Raw genomic sequence first — 23,673 nt, 5'->3', positions numbered from 1 at the left:
GTGAACTTTGGCGGACTTGAGCGGGGAAGCGACACATGCAGGAAATTGGACGCACGATCCTAGTGAATCACGGCAGCTCCGAATCCTCGTCGGATGGGGATTGCGACGGGACGGGTAAGTAAATGTGCCCCACAGTCTTTTTCAGTCCTATGTTTATGTAAGTTTTTTCCTAAATTTCATATGCATGTGGGTAAACATTGGTAATGGAGAATTTAATGTATATTTTCTTGAATTTAGTGTACAGGCTTTGGTTGTATGACCTAAATATTTCACAATTCTGGTGTTCTCAAGCCAAAACAGTTAATCAATGGAAAATATTAAAGACATGCAAATAAATATCTTATTCTAAAGGTTCAAGTGTAATTATCCATAAAGCCTCTCTGTCACATAATCAATACATGCAAGTGAGTAATGCTGAATAAACACAATACTATATCTATTAGGAGCCAAAAAATCCATACGGATTGTAAAAGCCCTGGTTATTCTACACAGTATGTGCATGTGACATGTTCAGGGTACAAACACATGTAGCACTCACAGGAATATAGAATTATCTCTGGTGGTAGCAATAAATAGCTGGTTATTATATTATTAATAAATGCCATGAGCGTCTGGACGCAGTGTTGGCAGAGCAAGGCTTTATAGAGCTGCACTTGTTCTGCAGAGACAAAGCTATCATTACTGGATTGTGAGATCAATGATAAGCCAATATGCCTCAGTTCCCAGTGAATATTATTACCGACATCTGAAAAATACCATTCTCCAGCCTGGAAATTGTGTTATTTCTGGCTGACTGTAGCTGATATAAATGAGCATCTCAGACTGTCTGAGTATATCCTAACTTTAGATCTATCACAGGAGAATCTGTGCCTTTCTATAGAATATAGAAGTCTGGTGCAGTAAACATTACCTGGTAGAATAAGATCATTTAATTACTTATAAACAATTTTATTTTATTGCCACTATTTCATAACTACTAAGTCTCAACTATACGTGTGTATAAAAGCACAAACACAGGTATTCTAAGACATTATTGCATTTACTTAGGACATATTACACATGTGCTAAATGTTGTCAGAGAAAGTTATTCTACATAGTTGCAGCTAAGCATAAACTTTTGATTGGGTCTAAATATTCATGTCTCTACACACTAATGTAAGAACTTCATAGGGCTCCCCCCTGCTATTTTTTCACTTTTAGGCTTCCATACCCTAAAGTATACAGTTCTTGGGTGCCTATAATGGTCTTGTGGACCATTGCTTGTGGCCCTATTTGTCATCGGCATGTGAGCTCCGCTCATGTTCTACTGATAATAGACTTCCAATCCCACAGGCATGAAAACAATGAACCTCCATTGTTCTTTACATTGCCTGCTAATATAGTGTTGGATGAATGCTCTTTCAGCCAACAGCTTTTTGTTTTCCTTCCATGAAAATGCTTGTCCAAATGTTTATGTGTTTGCAATCGGTAAAGGCAAAAATTCCTCTGCTAGACTCCTTTTTGTATCTCTATATCTCAGCTGATTTTGGAAGCCTCCAGCACCAGCACTCTATGCTCCATAGTGGCTGGTTCTATTCCAATGAATAGGATCTGAGCTGCGGCAGTTTAAAAGCTGGTGACTACATAGAGAACTAAGTTGGGTTCATTCTTGTAGCAGAAGCTAACTGAATCAGTCGATTGACATGGTTTCAAAGAGTCAGATCCCTACAATATTGAGGACCTTTACTATGTATAGGTCATCAATATAATTTTACTATAATATGATATGTATGTATTGATTCTATTGATTCTAATTTCTGTTTGTTATTTTCATTTTGCACAAAATATAATAACATTTTTATCTGTCTTTCTGATTCTCTTAAAGTTGAGGTCCTAGACTCCTGGCAATCAGTGAATGTTCAGTCCCTTTTGTCAGTGACCTTTGAGTTATTTCCATAGAGTGCTGCAGATTTTTAGAACCTCATCTTTAAGGACCCACCTCACAGATTTACACCTAACAGTATATAAAATGACAATATAAGGTCTGCTTAATGTAAGTCAGCATATATATGTATGTAATTGTATAGATGGAATATGTTCAACAAAACAGGGTCAGGACACAAGACTCAAATGTAAATTGTTGTGGGTATTTTGTTATATTGAAAAATAATCTCTCAGGATGTAAAACAAGAATGTGCTGTTTGTATGCAATACCAAGAGTGTAAAATGTGCTACCGCAATACAACACTTCATAAACAGGGGTCTACAGTTACAGCAGCACAGACTCTTTCAATATAGTGGGATAAAACATAACAACTTTTGGATAGAAGTAATACTATCACACTTTACTGAGTGATTTGCACACCTTATTATGTGTAACTGTTAGTTAATAAAGTGGAGTAGTATAACTATGCTGGTGTTATAAACAGACTGATCATTAATAAAAGGTAATTCAATTTTGTCCTTCATCAGAACCTTCTGTACTTAGAGCTGCATGACATATTAGTCTATTTTGTAATATTACAAATACACATACTTTTTGCATATTTTAATCAGTACTTATACATTTATTAGAGGATGTGTTTAACGATAGAGAAAGGGATGCAAAACCTAGACTCACCCACAACCACTGTCACCAAGCCTTTCAAACCCTATTGGTTACGGACTTCTGTTCGACAACCCTTACACTGACTAATTGCATAGGAAAGATGACCAAACACAAAGGGGGCCAGACAACAGATAACAGAAAGATAAGCGAAGTCGGATAGAACCAGGTGAAAACCGAGATGGCAGTAAAGGTAAAGAATCAAATCAGTAGAGAGAGGTCGAGTAAACGTAGAAGAGGTTGAATAAAAAGAATTCCAAAAGCAATAGAAATAAGTAATATGGAAACGTATAAGGAGACTAGTAGAACCAGCAAGGTGGAATGGGACTTGGTAGATATACCGCCCCCAGCAACTGACTGGATCAGGTGTTTATCACTCTAGTAATCGTTACTGGACATGGCTCATCAATCAAAACACGGCAGCAACCTAATCCACAGTTAACACACAAAATGCAAAGAAGAATTGGACACAAAGTGGACAAGTTTTATAAAATGTCATCTATGCACTGCAAAACAAAAATATGTATATTTTTTATGCAGATCTTCACCAGATTTCTCTGCTTTGAATGTAATGAGAAGAATACAGCTTTGACACTTTTGCATAATCTGTGACAAAATCTTTTTGTATTTCTGTAAAATCCACCATGGGATTTTTTGGTAAGCTAAAATATACAATTATTACGGTATTTAAACATCTTGGTAATACTATTCCAAAATGTTATAAGGGTTTTTGGGGTTAGGCAGCATGGTGGCTTAGTGGTTAGCATTACAGTCTTGCAGCACTGGAGACCTGGGTTCAATCTGCAAAGAGCTTGTATGTTCTCTCCGTGTTTGTGTGGGTTTCCTCTGGGTCCTCCGGTTTCCTCCCACACTCCAAAAACATACTGGTTGGTTGATATGATTGTGAGCCCTATTGGGGACAGGCACTGATTTGGCAAGCTCTGTCCAAAGCTGTGGAATCTGTGAGTGCTATATAAATAAATAATTATTATTATAGATTTTCCAGACTGTACTCATGATCTATACTTACCAAAGGGCATAAGTATCACATTTTGGGGTATTTGACACCCAGCACCTTTATTGATCATCTCTTCTCAGTAGCCAATACGCAAAGAATGATGGAGAAAGCAGATATCTCTGTTCCATTTGTTGACTAATCTGAGTCACTGTATCCAAGTGCAAGGGAACTTATATACAGTAACCCATTCTGGCCACTATACAGAGAAGGGAGCTGTCTGCTTCTAGTTCCATTCTCTTGTGATTGATGGGTTTGAGGTCAGGGGTTAGTGTAGGCTACTTGGGCTCTCCTATGCCAAACATCTAAAACCAAGTCTATATGGTCAACATCTGTTCGGTATAATCCCAAAACAGGAAAGAAATAATTGTGTAAAATCATGTTGCATTATGTAGTTTTAACCCATAACTGGAAAAAAGTAGCCTAACCCAAACCCTGTAGAACAACTCCATACCATTATCTTCACCAAATTCTCTATATTCTATTAGGCAATGTAACATTCTGCAGGCAACCCACACCCAACACGTTGCTACTAAAACATGATACATCACTCTAGAGCAGTGATTTTCAACCTTTTTTGAGCCGCGGCACACTTTTTATACTTAGAAAATCCTGGGGCACACCACCAACCAAAATAGCACAAAATGACACTAAAACAGTCATATTATACATATAGTTAGTAATATAGATTCTACATTTATTTTATTTACTCAATGTGAAACCTGAGCCTGTTTTTGATAAACACAAAAGGGATATCCTGGCAGGAATGGTGGAAAGACGCACACGAAGCTCTTCCTCAACAGTTCTCAGTTTCTCCCTGTTTTTAGTAAATGGTGCTGATTATTATGTGGCTCATATACTGCAAAATAAAGGGGTACAATGAGAAGTACTATGGCCATATACTCAGCATATGAGCTGGTACTTTTAGTACTCCAGCCTCATGACTATAGTATTTCTCATGTTACATTTCTCATTGTTATATGCGGTATACTGCTGGAGTACTACAAGTACCAGCTCATATGCTGAGTATTCTGCCAACAGTTCATATACTCAGGCAAAAGCTCATATAGTCAGCATTATTGGTGGGCATTACCTTGGCAGTGGGCCAATGCGAGAGTCTCTCCGCTCTCAGGATGATGAGCTGGCCTCGTTGACGTCATTTTGTTGTGCGAGGTTCAAAGTTTGCACATGTGTTATTGTACACGTCTCCTACATTGTAAGAGGCCGTGACTGCCCATCGCTGCGCATTGCCGGTACACCCGACCATGTGTCGCGGCACACTAGTGTGCCACGGCACACTGGTTGAATATCACTGCTCTAGAGAACATATGTCTACAGTTCCAGAGACGGTGCTGGTGTATCCACTACATAGGTCCAGTGTACTATAGTGTGCCTAAAAATTTCAGAATGTGCCTAACTTGCATCTTTGCTTGTTTCATTTGAGGTTCCAGCTTGTAAATACTTCAATTATTATAGCCAAACATAAATTTTTGATGGGAAGTAATTCATTACCATCAGCAATACAATCCATTTAAGAAGTGTGTTTAATTAGATTCCAAGTTTATTTATATTTATGTCTATCTCTCTTGGAATAACAGATACTTTTAATTCTCATTAAGCATAACAGTGTCATGGAATAATTGATATTAAATCCTTAATTATTATGAATTGTGATGGCTTATAAGACGTTTTCCATCTAAATTATAGTTCACATGTGTTTAGGAACTTCCATTAGGTTACTTTGCTGTTGCTTCTACAATATCATGGACATAAATATGCACCAAATAAAAACCTAAGAACCCTGCATAACATATATACTAGATAAATATCTAGTATAGATATCTACTTAGCCACACTTTTAGTTGTTGAGCAAATTTACTTTATTTTGGTTTATATGAAAACACTGGGGCAGATTTATAAAAAATATCCTAAGGTTAGACTAGACAGTCTTATTCTACACCAGATTTATAAAAGTGTCTAATGCTGGATGATAAATCTGTCCTAGTATAAGACTGACAGTCTAGTCGTACTCTGCATCTCCTATTAGTTGGCTTACTTGGCTTACAGAAAGTTAGGACACAATTTCTGATGCACAGACCGTTTTGTCGAGCTAGTCATAGGAGAGGTAGAAAAATGTCTAAAACCCTTTATAAATGTGAATTCTGTCACATGCAGATTAATAAATCTACCCCACCGTGTAGGTACCAAGTTTTCTACATGTTGTATTAATGTAGGAGTTAGTGGTCCAGCACCTTCCAATTCCATTGATTAGGTATTTGAAGAGAATGGAAATGTATGTAAAAAGCCAAACATTTTGCTTTGGCTTTGCTAGTTATTGCAGTTCAGCTACATACACATGAGTGGGATTAGGCTGCAACCATGCCATATGACTGGTGAACAAGATGTTCCAGGGATAAGCAGATTAGGTACTGTACTTTGTGTGTTGCGTACTAATAGATCAGTCCATACTGTCAACATATAATAATTTCAGAGCATTCTGGTAAAAACAGGATGCGTTTCGACCTGTCCTCAATCCTTTGTTAACAAAAGCTTGACAATGAGCTGAAACGCATCCAGCTCTCTTACTGTAACCAGAAATAAATATATCCTAACCTTGAAATGCAGTAAGTGTCCGGAACTTTGTTATACTGTACATGATGTTACAGTGAAAAGGAAGCACCACACACTGAACTATTGCTATTGTGTCTTGTACCGCATTGGTCAGGGTGCTAATATTGATAACCTATTATAAGGATACTGTGAGGTGTCAATTTAAATCCAGAAAACCACTGTTAAATAAAATACATTGAGTGCTGAACTTTTGGAGTTATCATTTTCTGTAAGGCTAAGCTAACGGATGCCTGTGAGTATTATATTAATTCCCTCCTTTTACATGTGTAAAAACAGTCAAAGTAGAGTATTGCTAAAGAATTGTGCTGTGTGTTTACAATTGATTTTACCATTTACTGTGATTTTCCTTTAGCCAGAATAGTAGAAAATGGATGTTCTTAAGCCAGTTAACTTTTATATTATTATCTACCATCTAACTCCTGTTTTGCAGCCAATACACTTGCAAAATGCAATAAAACTACTCAAACTAAAATAGAACAAATCCTTATCTCATAACTATAAGCTGTTGGTGAACTCTTCCATTGCAGGCCCTTGAAAGGTCTTAAAACCCAAATACTGAGAGCATTTGCTTTAATAATACATTTGCTTTAATTATTCTCTGACACCTTTTATTACAGTTTTCCAAATAATGTAATCTATAATATACTATCACTAAAAAGTGATTTTATAGTTTTGAAGATTCTTCAGTAACATCATAAATAACACTTATAAGCAGAAATTGACATTAAGCAGAGATCCTTCTGTAAGTGAATAGTTTCATAAACTGAAAGAAAGCATCCAGATAAATGAAGAAACCCAAAGTTGGTTGAATTGTTAGAGACAGTTCCCAGGTTGTATCTTTAGGTTTGTATGTAAGTTGTAAGAGGTATACTTTAAACTTGTAACTCTAGATAAAAAGAACTTTGAACTTTTTTGCTGTCATGGAGAAAGGGATTATGAATAAAGCTTCATTACAGACACCTTACAGCTGATCATTGAAGCCTAGCACTAAAGTAAAGCATCCAGAGAGCTGCACCAGTAGGCAGAGCGGTCCGTCTGTAACTAGGGGTCATCTGTAAGTCAGGTGCCTTTAAGTTGGGGACCACCTGTATACATTTGTTGTCCATTGATGAAAACTTAGTCTAGCTTTATATCTAGGAGCCTACAGACAATTCCTATTTGAGCCATTCACAGCTGAAATTACAATAGTCCTGTCTGGGCGACACTGAGATGGTCTCAGTTGCCGAAACTGCAGAATCATTGTTTCCATATCTTCAATGTATGTGAATTGGAGTTATGGCGTAGAACAATGAGCTATTTCTGTAACTCCAATTCCCCTCTATGGACGTTACAGAAACAACCTTGAACAAATGCATTTGACTCTTTCCATAACCTCAACCACTTCAATGTGGCAGAGACAGAACTATTCTCTTCCCAGCTGCGAAATACTGAGATGGGAATAACCATTTAAGAAATTGAGTTTTCCCAACTAAAAGCTCTTTGGCTTGAAGGGTTGTACAGCTATTTAGAAATGTGCTATAGATAATATGGTGCAGTTTGAAAACAAATGTTACTTGTACACAGTGTAATTCCCCATGGAATATACATGTCTTCTATATGTTATACACACATGACCATGTCTGGTATGTAACACCAAAAAGAATGATGTAAAGTAGAGATGAGCGAACATGCTCGTCCGAGCTTGATGCTCGGTCGAGCATTAGGGTACTCGAAACTGCTCGTTGCTCGGACGAATACTTTGCCCGCTCGAGAAAATGGCAGCTCCCGCCGTTTTGCTTTTTGGCGGCCAGAAACAGAGCCAATCACAAGCCAGGAGACTCTGCACTCCACCCAGCATGACGTGGTACCCTTACACGTCGATAGCAGTGGTTGGCTGGCCAGATCAGGTGACCCTGGGATAGAATAGCCGCTGGCCGCGCTGCTCGGATCATTCTGTCTCTGGATGCCGCTAGGGAGAGAGCTGCTGCTGGTCAGGGAAAGCGTTAGGGTGTTCTATTAGCTTACTGTTAGGCAGGAGTGATTCTCAAAGAACCCAACAGCCCTTCTTAGGGCTACAATAACGTTCTACTTTTTTTATTTTAATTTGCATCTTTTACCATTTTGTGAGGAATTAGCAGGGGGACTTGCTACCGTTGTGTTTAGCTCTTAGTGGCACACATATCCATAGCAAAGACCGAAGTGGGAAAATTCAGTAGGGGTTGGATTTCTATTAGGCAATAACTCAGTGTCATCTCATCTGGCATAGTAGTGTGCTTCCTTTGATACTTGGCTAGAAAATAGCCATAGGAGAATACAAATAGCTTCTTGAAGCCTACAGTAGCGTTCTATATATTTGATTTCTGGTTGATCTGCTGGTGGCTGTAGTTTCTGCAGTGCATGTACTTGCCAATTCTGAGCAATTTGTAGTGAGACTTGCGACCGCTGTGTTCTGCGCTTAGTGGCGCACATATCCATAGCAAAGGCTGAAGTGGGAAAATTCAGTAGGGGTTGGATTTCTATTAGGCAATAACTCAGTGTCATCTCATCTGGCATAGTAGTGTGCTTCCTTTGATACTTGGCTAGAAAATAGCCATAGGAGAATACAAATAGCTTCTTGAAGCCTACAGTAGCGTTCTATATATTTGATTTCTGGTTGATCTGCTGGTGGCTGTAGTTTCTGCAGTGCATGTACTTGCCAATTCTGAGCAATTTGTAGTGAGACTTGCGACCGCTGTGTTCTGCGCTTAGTGGCGCACATATCCATAGCAAAGGCTGAAGTGGGAAAATTCAGTAGGGGTTGGATTTCTATTAGGCAATAACTCAGTGTCATCTCATCTGGCATAGTAGTGTGCTTCCTTTGATACTTGGCTAGAAAATAGCCATAGGAGAATACAAATAGCTTCTTGAAGCCTACAGTAGCGTTCTATATATTTGATTTCTGGTTGATCTGCTGGTGGCTGTAGTTTCTGCAGTGCATGTACTTGCCAATTCTGAGCAATTTGTAGTGAGACTTGCGACCGCTGTGTTCTGCGCTTAGTGGCGCACATATCCATAGCAAAGGCTGAAGTGGGAAAATTCAGTAGGGGTTGGATTTCTATTAGGCAATAACTCAGTGTCATCTCATCTGGCATAGTAGTGTGCTTCCTTTGATACTTGGCTAGAAAATAGCCATAGGAGAATACAAATAGCTTCTTGAAGCCTACAGTAGCGTTCTATATATTTGATTTCTGGTTGATCTGCTGGTGGCTGTAGTTTCTGCAGTGCATGTACTTGCCAATTCTGAGCAATTTGTAGTGAGACTTGCGACCGCTGTGTTCTGCGCTTAGTGGCGCACATATCCATAGCAAAGGCTGAAGTGGGAAAATTCAGTAGGGGTTGGATTTCTATTAGGCAATAACTCAGTGTCATCTCATCTGGCATAGTAGTGTGCTTCCTTTGATACTTGGCTAGAAAATAGCCATAGGAGAATACAAATAGCTTCTTGAAGCCTACAGTAGCGTTCTATATATTTGATTTCTGGTTGATCTGCTGGTGGCTGTAGTTTCTGCAGTGCATGTACTTGCCAATTCTGAGCAATTTGTAGTGAGACTTGCGACCGCTGTGTTCTGCGCTTAGTGGCGCACATATCCATAGCAAAGGCTGAAGTGGCAAAATTCAGTAGGGGTTGGATTTCTATTAGGCAATAACTCAGTGTCATCTCATCTGGCATAGTAGTGTGCTTCCTTTGATACTTGGCTAGAAAATAGCCATAGGAGAATACAAATAGCTTCTTGAAGCCTACAGTAGCATTCTATATATTTGATTTCTGGTTGATCTGCTGGTGGCTGTAGTTTCTGCAGTGCATGTACTTGCCAATTCTGAGCAATTTGTAGTGAGACTTGCGACCGCTGTGTTCTGCGCTTAGTGGCGCACATATCCATAGCAAAGGCTGAAGTGGCAAAATTCAGTAGGGGTTGGATTTCTATTAGGCAATAACTCAGTGTCATCTCATCTGGCATAGTAGTGTGCTTCCTTTGATACTTGGCTAGAAAATAGCCATAGGAGAATACAAATAGCTTCTTGAAGCCTACAGTAGCATTCTATATATTTGATTTCTGGTTGATCTGCTGGTGGCTGTAGTTTCTGCAGTGCATGTACTTGCCAATTCTGAGCAATTTGTAGTGAGACTTGCGACCGCTGTGTTCTGCGCTTAGTGGCGCACATATCCATAGCAAAGGCTGAAGTGGCAAAATTCAGTAGGGGTTGGATTTCTATTAGGCAATAACTCAGTGTCATCTCATCTGGCATAGTAGTGTGCTTCCTTTGATACTTGGCTAGAAAATAGCCATAGCAATAGGATAGGATTGTTTGGTTCTAAAAACTCAAAAAAAAACAAAAAACACAAAAAAAAACAAAAAACACAAAAAAAACACACAAAAAAAAAAAAAAAAAGTAAAAAAAAAAAAAAAGTTATAACTCTCATTTTAAAAATGTTTAACCCCAGGGCTAGGGGTAGAGGACGAGGGCGGGGACGTGGGCGTCCAACTACTGCAGGGGTCAGAGGCCGTGGTCCTGGGCGGGGTGAGACACCACCTGCTGATGAGGGAGCAGGGGAACGCCGCAGAGCTACACTCCCTAGGTTCATGTCTGAAGTTACTGGGACTCGTGGTAGAGCACTGTTGAGGCCAGAACAGTGCGAACAGGTGATGTCGTGGATTGCTGACAATGCTTCGAGCAATTTGTCCACCACCAGTCAGTCTTCCACGCAGTCCACCCATGTCACCGAAATCCCCACTCCTCCAGCTCCTGCACCTCAGCCTCCTCCCCCCCAGTCTGCCCCCTCCCAGGAAAATTTGCCATTTGAACCGGCATACTCTGAGGAACTGTTTTCTGGACCCTTCCCACAGTCACAAACCACTTGTCCGGTTGCTGCTGAGCAATTTTCCGATGCCCAGGTTTTCCACCAGTCACAGTCTGTGGGTGATGATGACCTTCTTGACGTAGTGGAAGTGTGTAAAGAGGTGTCCGACGATGAGGAGACACGGTTGTCAGACAGTGGGGAAGTTGTTGTCAGGGCAGGAAGTCCGAGGGGGGAGCAGACTGAGGGATCGGAGGATGATGAGGTGACAGACCCAAGCTGGGTTGAGAGGCCGGGTGAACACAGTGCTTCTGAGACGGAGGAGAGTCCTCGACCTGAACAGGTTGGAAGAGGCAGTGGTGGGGCCAGACGGAGAGGCAGGGCCAGAGCTGGTGCATCAGCGCCACTGTCAACTAGTGAAGCTCCCGTGGTGAGGGCTCTTGCGGCGAGGGCTAGATCTTCAGAAGTGTGGAGGTTCTTTAAGGAAACACCGGATGACCGACGGACTGTGGTGTGCAACATTTGCCAAACCAGGCTCAGCAGGGGTTCCACCACTACTAGCTTAACTACCACCAGTATGCGCAGGCATATGAATGCTAAGCACCCCACTCAGTGGCAACAAGCCCGTTCACCTCCGGCCGTGCACACCACTGCTCCTTCCCCTGTGTCAGCTGCTAGTCAGCCCCCTGCCCAGGACCCTGGCCCAAAAACCCCATCGTCGCCTCCACGATCCTCCACAGCATCCACCAGCGTTCAGCTCTCCATACCCCAGACGCTGGAGCGGAAACGCAAATATAGTGCAACCCACCCGCACGCCCAAGCCCTTAATGTGCACATCTCCAGATTGCTTAGCCTGGAGATGCTGCCCTATAGGCTAGTAGAGACCGAGGCCTTTCGCAACCTCATGGCGGCGGCCGCCCCTCGGTATTCGGTCCCCAGCCGCCACTACTTTTCCCGATGTGCCGTCCCAGCCCTGCACCAGCACGTGTCAGACAACATCATCCGTGCCCTGACCAACGCCGTTTCTGACAAGGTCCACCTGACCACGGACACGTGGACGAGTGCTGCCGGGCAGGGCCACTATATATCGCTGACGGCACATTGGGTTAACTTGGTGGAGGCTGGGACCGAGACTGACCCTGGGGCTGCTCATATACTGCCGACGCCGAGGATTGCGGGGCCTACCTCGGTCCAGGTGTTTCAGGCCTACTATGCCTCCTCCTCCTCCCACCCCTCCTCCACCTCCTCCTCCGAACTACCATCCGTGGGCACGGCGCCATCAGTCGGTAGCTCTAGGCACAGCAGCAGTGCCGTCGCTAAGCGACAGCAGGCGGTGCTCAAACTGCTGAGCCTAGGCGACAAAAGGCACACCGCCCAAGAGCTATTACAGGGCATCACGGCGCAGACTGATCTGTGGCTGGCACCGCTGAACCTCAAGCCGGGAATGGTTGTGTGTGACAACGGCCGTAACCTGGTGGCGGCTCTGCAACTCGGCAGACTGACACATGTGCCATGCCTGGCCCATGTGTTAAATCTGATAGTGCAGCGTTTCCTCAAGACATACCCCAATCTGTCTGATTTGCTCACGAAGGTGCGCCGCATCTGTGCGCATTTCAGGAAGTCCAGCCCAGATGCTGCCACTCTCAGGGCAGCGCAGCGCCGCCTCCAACTGCCCGCTCACCGACTGTTGTGCGACGTGCCCACGAGGTGGAATTCAACACTGACCATGTTATCCAGAGTTTACCAGCAGCGCAGAGCGATTGTAGACTGCCAGATGTCAACTTCCACCAGAACTGGTAGTCAGGTCAGTCAGCTTCCTCAAGTCTACAATGAGGAGTGGACGTGGATGTCTGATATCTGTCAGGTGCTGAGTAACTTTGAGGAGTCAACACAGATGGTCAGTGGCGATGCCGCCATCATCAGCCTCACCATCCCGCTGCTTGGCCTGTTGAAAAACTCTCTGGTCAGCATGAAGTCGGAAGCTTTGCGCTCGTCACAAGAGACGGGGGAAGAATATTCCCTTGTTGATAGCCAAAGCACCCTGAGGTCTGTTTCTCAGCGCATATCGGAGGAGGTGGAGGTGGAGGAGGATGAGGAGGAAGAGGAGGAGAATGTTGGCGAGACACAAGAGGGGACCATTGTTGAGTCCTTCACTGTTCAGCGTGTATGGGCAGAAGAAGAGGAGTTGGAGGAGTTGGAGGAGGAGGAAATGGACAGTCAGGCCAGTGAGGGGAGTGAATTCTTACGCGTTGGTACTCTGGCGCATATGGCAGATTTCATGCTAGGCTGCCTATCCCGTGACCCTCGCGTTCAAAGAATTTATTCCAGCACCGATTACTGGGTGTTCACTCTCCTGGACCCACGGTACAAGCAAAATCTTGCCACTCTCATCCCTGCAGAGGAAAGGAGTGTGAGAATGCATGAATACCAGCAGGCCCTGGTGCACAAGCTGAAACAGTATTTCCCTTCTGACAGCGCTAGCGGCAGAGTGCGTAGTTCTGCGGGACAAGTAGCGAGGGAGAGTAGGCGAGCAGGCAGCTTGTCCAGCACTGGCAAGGGTACGCTTTACAAGGCTTTTGCCAGCTTTATGTCACCCCAGCAAGACACTGTCACCTGTCCCCAGTCTCGGCAGAGTAGGGCTGATCTTTACAGAAAGATGGTGAGGGAGTACGTAGCTGACCATACCATCGTCCTAAATGATCACACAGCTCCCTACAACTACTGGGTTTCAAAGCTGGACATGTGGCACGAACTGGCGCTGTACGCCTTGGAGGTTCTTGCCTGCCCTGCCGCTAGCGTCTTGTCCGAGCGGGTTTTCAGTGCAGCTGGTGGCATCATCACCGATAAGCGTACACGCCTGTCGACTGACAGCGCTGACAGGCTGACGCTTATTAAAATTAATAAAGGCTGGATTTCTCAGAATTTCCAATCTCCACCAGGTGAAGGAAGCTCAACCTGAATAATTGATCCACTCCTCCTCCTCCTCCTCATTTTCCTCCTTCTCCTCCTCTTTGTACAGTAAAGCAGAGGAAAATGGCTATTTTTTGACAGGGCCCACTGGCTCTTGCTATACTTCATGCATTTAATTTTTCTGGAGGGCCACCTACCCGGTCCTCTGTTTGAAACAATTTTTGTGAGTGCCACATACAGGCACTCAATCTATTCCATTTTTCTGGAGGGCCACCTACCCGGTCCTCTGGTTTGAACAATTTTTGGGACTGCCACATACAGGCACTCAATCTATTCCATTTTACTGGAGGGCCACCTACCTGCTCCTCTGGTTTGAAGAATTTTTGGGACTGCCACATACAGGCACTCAATCTATTCCATTTTACTGGAGGGCCACCTACCTGCTCCTCTGGTTTGAAACATTTTTGGGACTGCCACATACAGGCACTCAATCTATCCCATTTTACTGGAGGGCCACCTACCTGCTCCTCTGGTTTGAACAATTTTTGGGACTGCCACATACAGGCACTCAATCTATTCCATTTTACTGGAGGGCCACCTACCTGCTCCTCTGGTTTGAAACATTTTTGGGACTGCCACATACAGGCACTCAATCTATCCCATTTTACTGGAGGGCCACCTACCTGCTCCTCTGGTTTGAAACATTTTTGGGACTGCCACATACAGGCACTCAATCTATCCCATTTTACTGGAGGGCCACCTACCTGCTCCTCTGGTTTGAAACATTTTTGGGACTGCCACATACAGGCACTCAATCTATTCCATTTTACTGCAGGGCCACCTACCTGCTCCTCTGGTTTGAACAATTTTTGGGACTGCCACATACAGGCACTCAATCTATTCCATTTTACTGGAGGGCCACCTACCTGCTCCTCTGGTTTGAACAATTTTTGGGACTGCCACATACAGGCACTCAATCTATCCCATTTTACTGGAGGGCCACCTACCTGCTCCTCTGGTTTGAAAAATGTTTGGGACTGCCACATACAGGCACTATCCAAATTAAATTGTCTCCATAGCAGCCTCCACACGTTGTCTCCATTCCTACCTCCAAAAGTCGTCCATATAGCTGCCTCCATACATCGTCCCTTTATCAAACGAGGTGTGTCAGGCAGAAATTTGGGTTGTTTTCATGGATTCCACATCAAAGTTGTTAACTTTGTCGCCACCCTGCTGTGTAATCCACAAAATATACTTGCAAACTTTTACCATTTAGGGATATTATTTCAGCGCTTCTTGCGCATCTGTTTACATTCCCCTCACCCGCCATATCCTAAACTTATAAGAACGCTACTACACTTGATCTTATACAAAAGTGCTGTTTGGGGAGTAGCCTAGAGACAGGGGCTTGGATTTGCGAAAGCTCGCCTGGCAGCGGAGCGCCAGCTCCATGCGCATCATGCGCTTCTTGCGCATCTGTTTACATTCCCCTCACCCGGCATATCCTAAACTTATAAGAACGCTACTACACTTGATCTTATACAAAAGGTTCTTAGAAGTGCTGTTTGGGGAGTAGCCTAGAGACAGGGGCTTGGATTGGCGAAAGCTCGCCTGGCAGCGGAGCGCCAGCTCCATGCCAAGATCCAACTAACATAGTTTTAACTGCAGCACCTTTAATCTACTACTAGTTCACTGCCTCCATACATGGTCCCCTTATCAAACGAGCTGTGTCAGGCAGAATTTTGGGTTGTTTTCATGGCTTCCATGTTAACTTTGTCGCCACCCTGCTGTGTAATCCACAAAATATACTGGCAAACTTTTATCATGTACCGATATTATTTGAGCACTTCTTGCTCACCTCCTTTGGTTCCTCTCTGCCACCCATTGGTTTGAAGCCTGAGTCCATTTAGGGTATGTCGCCATGACACTCTCTAGCCTGCTGCCGCTGCCTCTGCATGCCGTCCCCTATAGTGTCAGGGTCAATTATTGCATGTTTTAGATGCTATCTAGCTTCATTCTGTCACTCTGTCATGGCCATGCTGTTGCCCATAATTTTGGCATAATGGTGCGTTTAAGCAGCCTCAGAGGCATCCATGCATGCTGCCCCTGCTGTTTCCTGTCCATTTCCGTGGTGTTTCCATCCTTTTCTGAGGTTCCCAGGTGTTTGGCCAAGCTTCCCTGTGCAGAGCCTTGGTCCCCTTGAAAAATGCTCGAGTCTCCCATTGACTTCAATGGGGTTCGTTATTCGAGACGAGCACTCGAGCATCGGGAAAAGTTCGTCTCGAATAACGAGTACCCGAGCATTTTAGTGTTCGCTCATCTCTAATGTAAAGTCATCTTTCATGGAACATGTTTTAGAGGGAAAATGCTGTATAATGTGCTTAACACACAGAGAGAACAGTTTTCCAGATGTGGTAGTGGGGCAGCTTTCTATAACATTACTACTGACTTATGTGATGGTATTGAAGGTAAATTAAAAACACAGAATTGTGCGCTGTACTGCATTACCTCTAACCAAGTGTGAAGAATCCAACCTCTTAGCTCCTGCCTAAAAGCTAATTCCATAAAACTGGCAAATGACCAATAAAATGTTTCACAAGACGTGAAGGTTTTTGCCTCTGTGTTAACATTGACATAATGGAAAAATAAAAGTAGCAGTTTAATATGGGGTCACCTTTCACTGACTATTAGGCTACAGCTGACAAGGTTTATACGGTGAGCTGTATCATTATAGTATTGGTGCTGTGATTCTGGTATAGATTTGTATGCTGGGCAATAGGTTCAGTGCAGTATAACAATAGTAATGTAATAGCAATGTGCTGTTCTTGCTATTCCTCTGAAAAATATTTGAATAAAGTGACAATAAAGTATTAATTCCTTAGCAAAAGGCAGCATGTCCCTACAGAGTTTCGCATAAATTTCTCACAATCACAAATAGTGGGACCCATGGGCGTTATTTATTAGTGCTTCTACCCCAGTTTTCTGATGGAAAAGCACTGAAATAATCACAATTTCGTGTGCATTGCAAGAGATTACAATTACTCTTGTGACTACACCACGTGAGGGGGTGTGAAGGGAGAACGGCAGCTGGTGGAGTGGGCCAGCAAGAGGCTTTACTGTCCAGTGCCTGACCACTCACCTCTTGATGTATCCGTTGCAATAGGGGGTGTGGCTTACATCATACGCCTGGCACACAAGTGCACCCGTGTGTCTATTCTTTACTTGTAGTAGGTATAATGAAGGATTCCTACAACATTTAGTTGTAAATTATGGGCAGTGCTAAAATTTTGTCCAGAACATACACTTCTCCATTGCTACAGACTGTGACATAAAGTAATAAAGATTGTAGATGCTTTTTAAAGATTCCCCTGCAATGTTTCAGTGGTAGGTCGCTTAGGAGGTGGGGTGCTGGGCGTGGCATTTAAACATTCACCTCAGGCAGGAAAAAGACTAGAATCGGCCATGGGTTACTGCTATAGATGTTGTATTGACGCATAGGAGAAGGGGAGATTTTAATAAGGAATTAATTATGAGGAAAGTGAGGGGAATGTTAATGTTACAGACATGTCACCCGCTGGGTTTAAACTACAGGAATGATTTAACATTTGTTTATATATACAATATCTGCCAAAGATATATGGCGGTTAATTCAACAGTGATAATGGCTGGGCAAAATCACAATGAAGCAGATGGTATCCTATAAGGTACTAGATGTCGTTAATATCTGTGTCACTGAGTGGCTACAAGTGTGTGAGGCAGCTCTCCGCATGGATAGTGTCAGTGCCGCTGACGCTGTGTCAGGATGTTATCAATTGTTATTAATGTCGTCACCTCCGCTATTCACTGATGTGTCCTGTCCCCTCCTATCTTCACTGACCAGACCCAATGCATATGTGGAGAGAGAGGAGAACAGCTGGATACGGTATCAGGGTGGCAAACAATAAACCAGCCATAAAGCAAGCACAACTTTCTGTACTGCACTGAGCGGCCCCAGAATTTTCCGGGGGGTTGAATGGCTAGTCGGCTCCTGCCTGTAAAGCAGTTGTTTATAAGTTGACACTGTGCTTTTTTTAATTTCTCCTATAACTTTATTAATAAATTGACTGCTCGGTGTTACCATCCTTCTTGTCAAAGGGATTCCCTACACAGTCTGATACCATCAACACTGACTGGACAGCGTCAGATGGGTATGACATATCTGCTACTGGTAACACACAGCTGTCAATTCTTTTGTAAAGTTATGGGAGAAATAACAGAACAACAACAGAATAAAGAGTTCAAAGTTCAGAATTATTTTATTCGGTGATATCACGGGCAATATAATTGCTTACAGAGACATGCCAGGAGAGCTAATAGCTTCTTTTTAATTCTAATTCTGCAGAAAGAAACATATCATCTCTCACTGAGTTGAAAATTGAAATAAACTCGGCTGCGGTGCATTTAAACACTTAGCTTCGCTCGTGGTGAATCTTTATAGTTTCACAACATATCTGTATATCTAATAGATCTTAGTATTCCAATAGTAAGGGCTATTAGTTCATAAACAAGCAGACACTAAGCAGTGTAACATGCCCAACATAAATCTATAGTGCTGATACAGACACTGTCTCTGCTTTCTAATGCTGATGGGTATTCATTTGTGCTAGAAGAAATCATTTCTAAGAAGCTGTAGTAAAGCTGTGTGCCTGAGCAGAATGCCAGATTATTTTTAAGCCCCAGCTGCTAATGAAAACTGTCAGTCATGATTAAACATACAGCTCTTCAGTAAATTATGTCACTTCAAAATCGCTAGCATATTCAGAGTACAGCTGAATGGGAGCGGAATACCAAAGTCTCGTGATCACAGCCAGAGACACAGGAAGGATCTGCGTTGTAGAAGAAGAGACTGTTCACGATCTTACTAATATAAAATAAGTGTCCTCTATTGTTTACATTGCCCTACATTAGTCTTTTGTATATATCATATGTTCCGATGCAGCAATCTTAAAGGGAACAAATTTGTCCAATGACTATTACTAGTATGTTATCAAGCAGGTTAACACAACTAGATCATGTTTCTTTCATGGCCCAATGTGGTGGCACGATATACAAAAATAAGTTTGAAGTGAGATGTAAATTGGTTGTATAAAGTCAAGGGGCAGAGACTTTAACACTGAAGTCAAGCTCTCCCCACCTCAGAATGCCTGTGATTGATATATGCACCAGAATTCAGGAGATCTGGTTAATGATGTCACTGGGAGCAAGACCATCAATTACAGTGAAGATGGCGTTCTGAAATTAGGGAGAGCAAGGCTTCAGCCTTGAACTCTCCACCTTCTTAACTTTATACATCACGAGATGTTTCAGAAGTTGCTTAATCTCCTCTGAATGGTACAGCTGTCAGCAGATCGTGTGCTTCTAAGTAGTCTGTGATAGTAAGGTGTAGACTTCGGCTATGGGCATTTATAAAACTTTCTTTAGATGCGGCGAGCTCCACTAATCCTTTCTTTATCATGTCTATATTTTACCATTAGTGGACAAGCTTGTAAAGGGAACCTGTCATCAGAAATTGGCCTACTAAACCACTATCAGTAAGTTGTCTAGCAGCTGAACAATTTCCAGATCATATTTCTTTCTTGGTCCATTGTGGTGGCATCATCCAGAAAATCTACTTTGAAGTGAGATGTGAATTCGTTGTAACAAGTCAGGGAGGTGGAAAGTTCAGCACTGAAATCAAGCTTTCCCTATCTCTGAACACCTGCTCCCATGTGATTGACATCCTGTGCCAGACTTCACGAGATCTGGTCATTTGTCCCTGGATGCAGGACAATGATTACAGTTAAGGGGGTGTTCTAAGACAGGGACAGCTTGACTTCAGTGTTAAACTACCAATTTACAATTAACATCAAAGTATATTTTCTGGATGATGCCACCACACCGGACCATGAAATAAACATGATCTAGAACAGTGATGGCAAACCTTTTAGAGACCGGGTGCCCAAACCAAAACCTACTTATTTACCATCGAGTGCCAACTTGACAATTTAAACAGTAACTTATTGCTCTCTTTTGTTCCACAACAGTCAATCGTATCAGCCCCCTGAGGACACCAATACAGTTGAAAGCAGGATGGCAAATTCAGACATCATTGGAGTTTCTCTCCAAGGTCTCTCTGTACAGGAAGAATCGTGGGGCCAGTAGTAGGACCTCCAAAAATATTCTGGCCCTGTTCACAGCTTCTTACTCCTCTTGCAGTTCCAATCAGGATACGTCACTTTAAAAGAGTGCCGAGAGCTGCATCTCAATTGTCTAGGACTGCAGGAAAATTTAAGTCCTGTCTGGTGAACTTTGTCCAGGGGCGACAGCCTGGGTGCCCACAGAAAGGGCTCGGAGTGCCACCTCTGGCACTCGTGCCATAGGTTCGCCATCACTGATCTAGAAGCTGTTCGGCTTTGTGACAATATACTGGTAGTGGTTTATTAGGACAATTTCTTCCCTTTAAACAACCTGTTTTTGCATTTTTGGCTTAGTGCTTTACAAATATTAATTATAGTATTCTGCCCATTGATACATAGTATTCAGTATGATCTTTCTGGATACTACAGTAATACTTAGTCTGACTGAATTTTTCGGACTCTGAACATAAAGTTCTCCTCAAGGAGCCAAAAAACACACCGTGTTGGGAAGCTTTTTCCCTACTGACGAATGTATTGATTTTTTTGTGTACCATTTACTATTACATCAGTTGTTCGGTAGCTAAAGTGCCTTAGCACACGAAATAACACAGATTTCAAAGTGTGAAACCACAGCCTTAACAATATTCTTTTTTTCAGCACCTGCCACTATTTTTAGCATTCCCAGGGGGTCAGATACCCAGCATTACATATTTAGTTTGTAATGAATAATTCAGACTTGTCTGATCGTGTGCTATATTGCAAGCACAGATACTTCTACAGAGATTTATTTCATGATGTTTTTTGATATACTTTTTATTATGTAATGTCAAAAGCTGCAAAAGATATTTTCACTGTTTTACTTCTAGGCCTTGCAATTTTAATGTGATATAAATAGACACAAGTATTAATTAAAACTAAACTTGTACTCAACTGAGACCAAAAAGTCCAAACTAAATCCTGACAAATCTCATTAAAGGGGCATTCCCATGTAGATAAGTTTCAAAATAAAGCTTTTCATAGATATAATTCCAACTTGTCCAATCAGTCCTGGTGTATACAATTTTGGTTGCCCCTGGATACAACTGTAAATTTTCTGACCATGGTTGGATTCTTATCATGAATAGCTTCTCTGGTCTGCTGTGCTCTCTGCCACCTGCCCCTCCACCTCGATTAACAAGAACAGCTCAGACGCAGGCACTTCCTGCCAACAAGCAGCATGCAGAGACTTACTCTACAAGCTACATGCAAGATAAGGTCTTTATCCAAGAAGGAGGCATATAGAAGAGTGGACTTTGTGTGTATTATAGGTAAATTAGCAGAGGTGAGAGTGTCATTATGTTTTATATCCATCATGGATCACATCATCTCTCATCTCTGATCAATTTTATCTGTTCTTTTTCTATGTGTCAGATACTAGTAGAATGTTCAGAAGCTAAATAAAAGTGTAGATATTCCCTGATGATATAAGCACATAGGCAGCAGACAGCATCTCATAGTACGGTGGGATCATGAAGTCTCTGCTTAGAGAGTCCTGGCCCAAACCCTGGAATATTACACTGACCATCACTGAGTGATAGGAGCTAAAACAGCAATAAAACTGAGTAAAATTGTAAAATAAGGGGTTAAATGATCTTTATTGTATAAACATCACTAGGAGATTGAAAAAACTTTCTTTTGTGGGCAAACCCCTTTAAATAAAATTGCATCTTATTGTTATCTATTCAAACCCAACATCATTTCTGCCATACAGTAGTTCCAGTACTATTGAGAACAAATTTTTGATTATTATTCAACTTGTTCTTTTTATGTGATTTGATATTTTTCATTCAACAAAACAAACTTCTTTAGGTATGATTTTTTGTGTTATCTTAAAAATTGTATTTGTCTAAAAATTTTGGATAGCAAAATATTTGGGATATTTTTGGCATCTCTGAAAAAATGCTGGCAACAATGATATTGTTATCTTCATTGAGTTTCAATGTCAAGGACTAGCTCAGCATTATTATTTTTTTTCCCTCATAGATAAATATTAACAGCGATGGAGTTTGTGTTTGTTGTGAAATGCAACATCAGACGTCTGGTTGTAGCAACCCTGGAGAAACCTTAAAACTCAATCCTTTGCAGGAGTGCAGTGCAGTTCGATTGACCCTTAAGGTAAGTCAAACTGAATTCTTGACATGTCAATCTTATGTCACAGTTAACATAGAACATGAGATGAATTTACAGACTGTTATTCCATATGGAATGAATGTAATATTATTATTACTAGCAACATAGCACCTCTAAGTGTGTTGATGACAATAAAAACTTATGTCGGCAGTCCGTCATTTTTTAATTCTCTAGTAGTACTAGAAGTGATATTTAGTGTTAGATCTACGGTTGTCTTTGTAATAAATACAAGAGCATGGGAAGTTCGATAAAGAGAAAATTATTGGAAATTGGTTCTCTAAATCAGAAGGACATCAGTGGTATAAAAATAGAAATCTGAATTAGATCTACAGCAAATGCAGTTGTAAGTATCAAACTAATGTACCTTATTCATTACTAGGCTACATCTGGATGTCAGGAGTCTTATATCGCAATACATTGGGAATAGTTAATTAGTTATAGACATTTAAAATCTGAGTTTCCTGTCAATCAGGACTAAAGCTGGGTGATAAAGATGGGTCTTTATCACATAATTGTCTACTGACTATTGCACAAATGAACTTAGAGCAGAATGCTTCGGTTAAAACTTTGAATTTCCAAGAAAAGAAATTGTTTATGTTCAGCCGATTGGCTGGATATAATTCAGATGCTGATTAAAGGTTGAGTCCATGCTGAGATTTCCTGCTGTGAGAGGAAGAGGGGGACAAAACATTATAAAATTCTTAAAATATGCATCTAAAAGGAATTGAATTAAAATTTCAATGACCCTTAAAGTAGTTCTCATAAACATTACATTTCTTACACAATATTAAAATAAAAGATACGCAGGAATGACAATGATTTAAATGCAATAAAAATAATTTTAAAAAATCATAATAACAGTTTTTCTTTCCTTTAGAGGTTTATGTGGATGATCTAGTGATGGGATAAAACTCCTACAGGTGGGGGTGTTTGGTATGAGAAAAATAGGAGAGGAGGGTTTCTGCCAATCTTAAGATGCATAGCATTTGCAATAATAAGTGTAAATACTGGTTGTGAGGCCAATATTTTAACCACCATTTATTTGTCTCCTTGATGTCCCTGTCCCTGCAATACACGTGTAGGTATTCATTATTTTTAAGATTTTACATGTGACTTTACCTGAACGTTATCAGTTAAAGTTAAAGTTCATACCTTACATACAACTTGCATTGGTACAATTTTATTTATGAGTAGGATTGTAGCTTACAGCTTTTTCACATGGCGCAGTTGGGGCATGCCCTCTCAATATACCATTGTGTATGCAATGGCAAACCATAAAATGACAATATATTGCATCAGAAAAAACACACTGGCCATAAAATAGAATAAAATATAGAGAGTTATTAAAATCACCAAATTTTGGTGCATCTTGAAAGACGTTAGACGTTACTCT

The 23,673-nt window shown here is 41.7% G+C and overlaps 1 protein-coding gene across 1 annotated transcript in view; it reads left to right on the top strand.

Moving 5' to 3' along the window:
• Positions 1–23,673, top strand: part of ENTREP2 (endosomal transmembrane epsin interactor 2) — a 444,140-nt gene that overhangs the window by 297,813 nt on the left and 122,654 nt on the right. The window contains exon 4 of the mRNA XM_072148041.1: positions 22,134–22,265. Coding sequence (XP_072004142.1) covers positions 22,134–22,265 — 132 coding nt within the window. The remainder of the gene's footprint in view (positions 1–22,133; positions 22,266–23,673) is intronic.

This window comes from Engystomops pustulosus, chromosome 4 (genome assembly GCF_040894005.1).
Source record: "Engystomops pustulosus chromosome 4, aEngPut4.maternal, whole genome shotgun sequence".
NCBI lineage: Eukaryota > Metazoa > Chordata > Amphibia > Anura > Leptodactylidae > Engystomops > Engystomops pustulosus.
The sequence above is the reverse complement of the archived record's forward strand: the minus strand, read 5'-3'. Positions and strand labels throughout refer to the sequence as shown.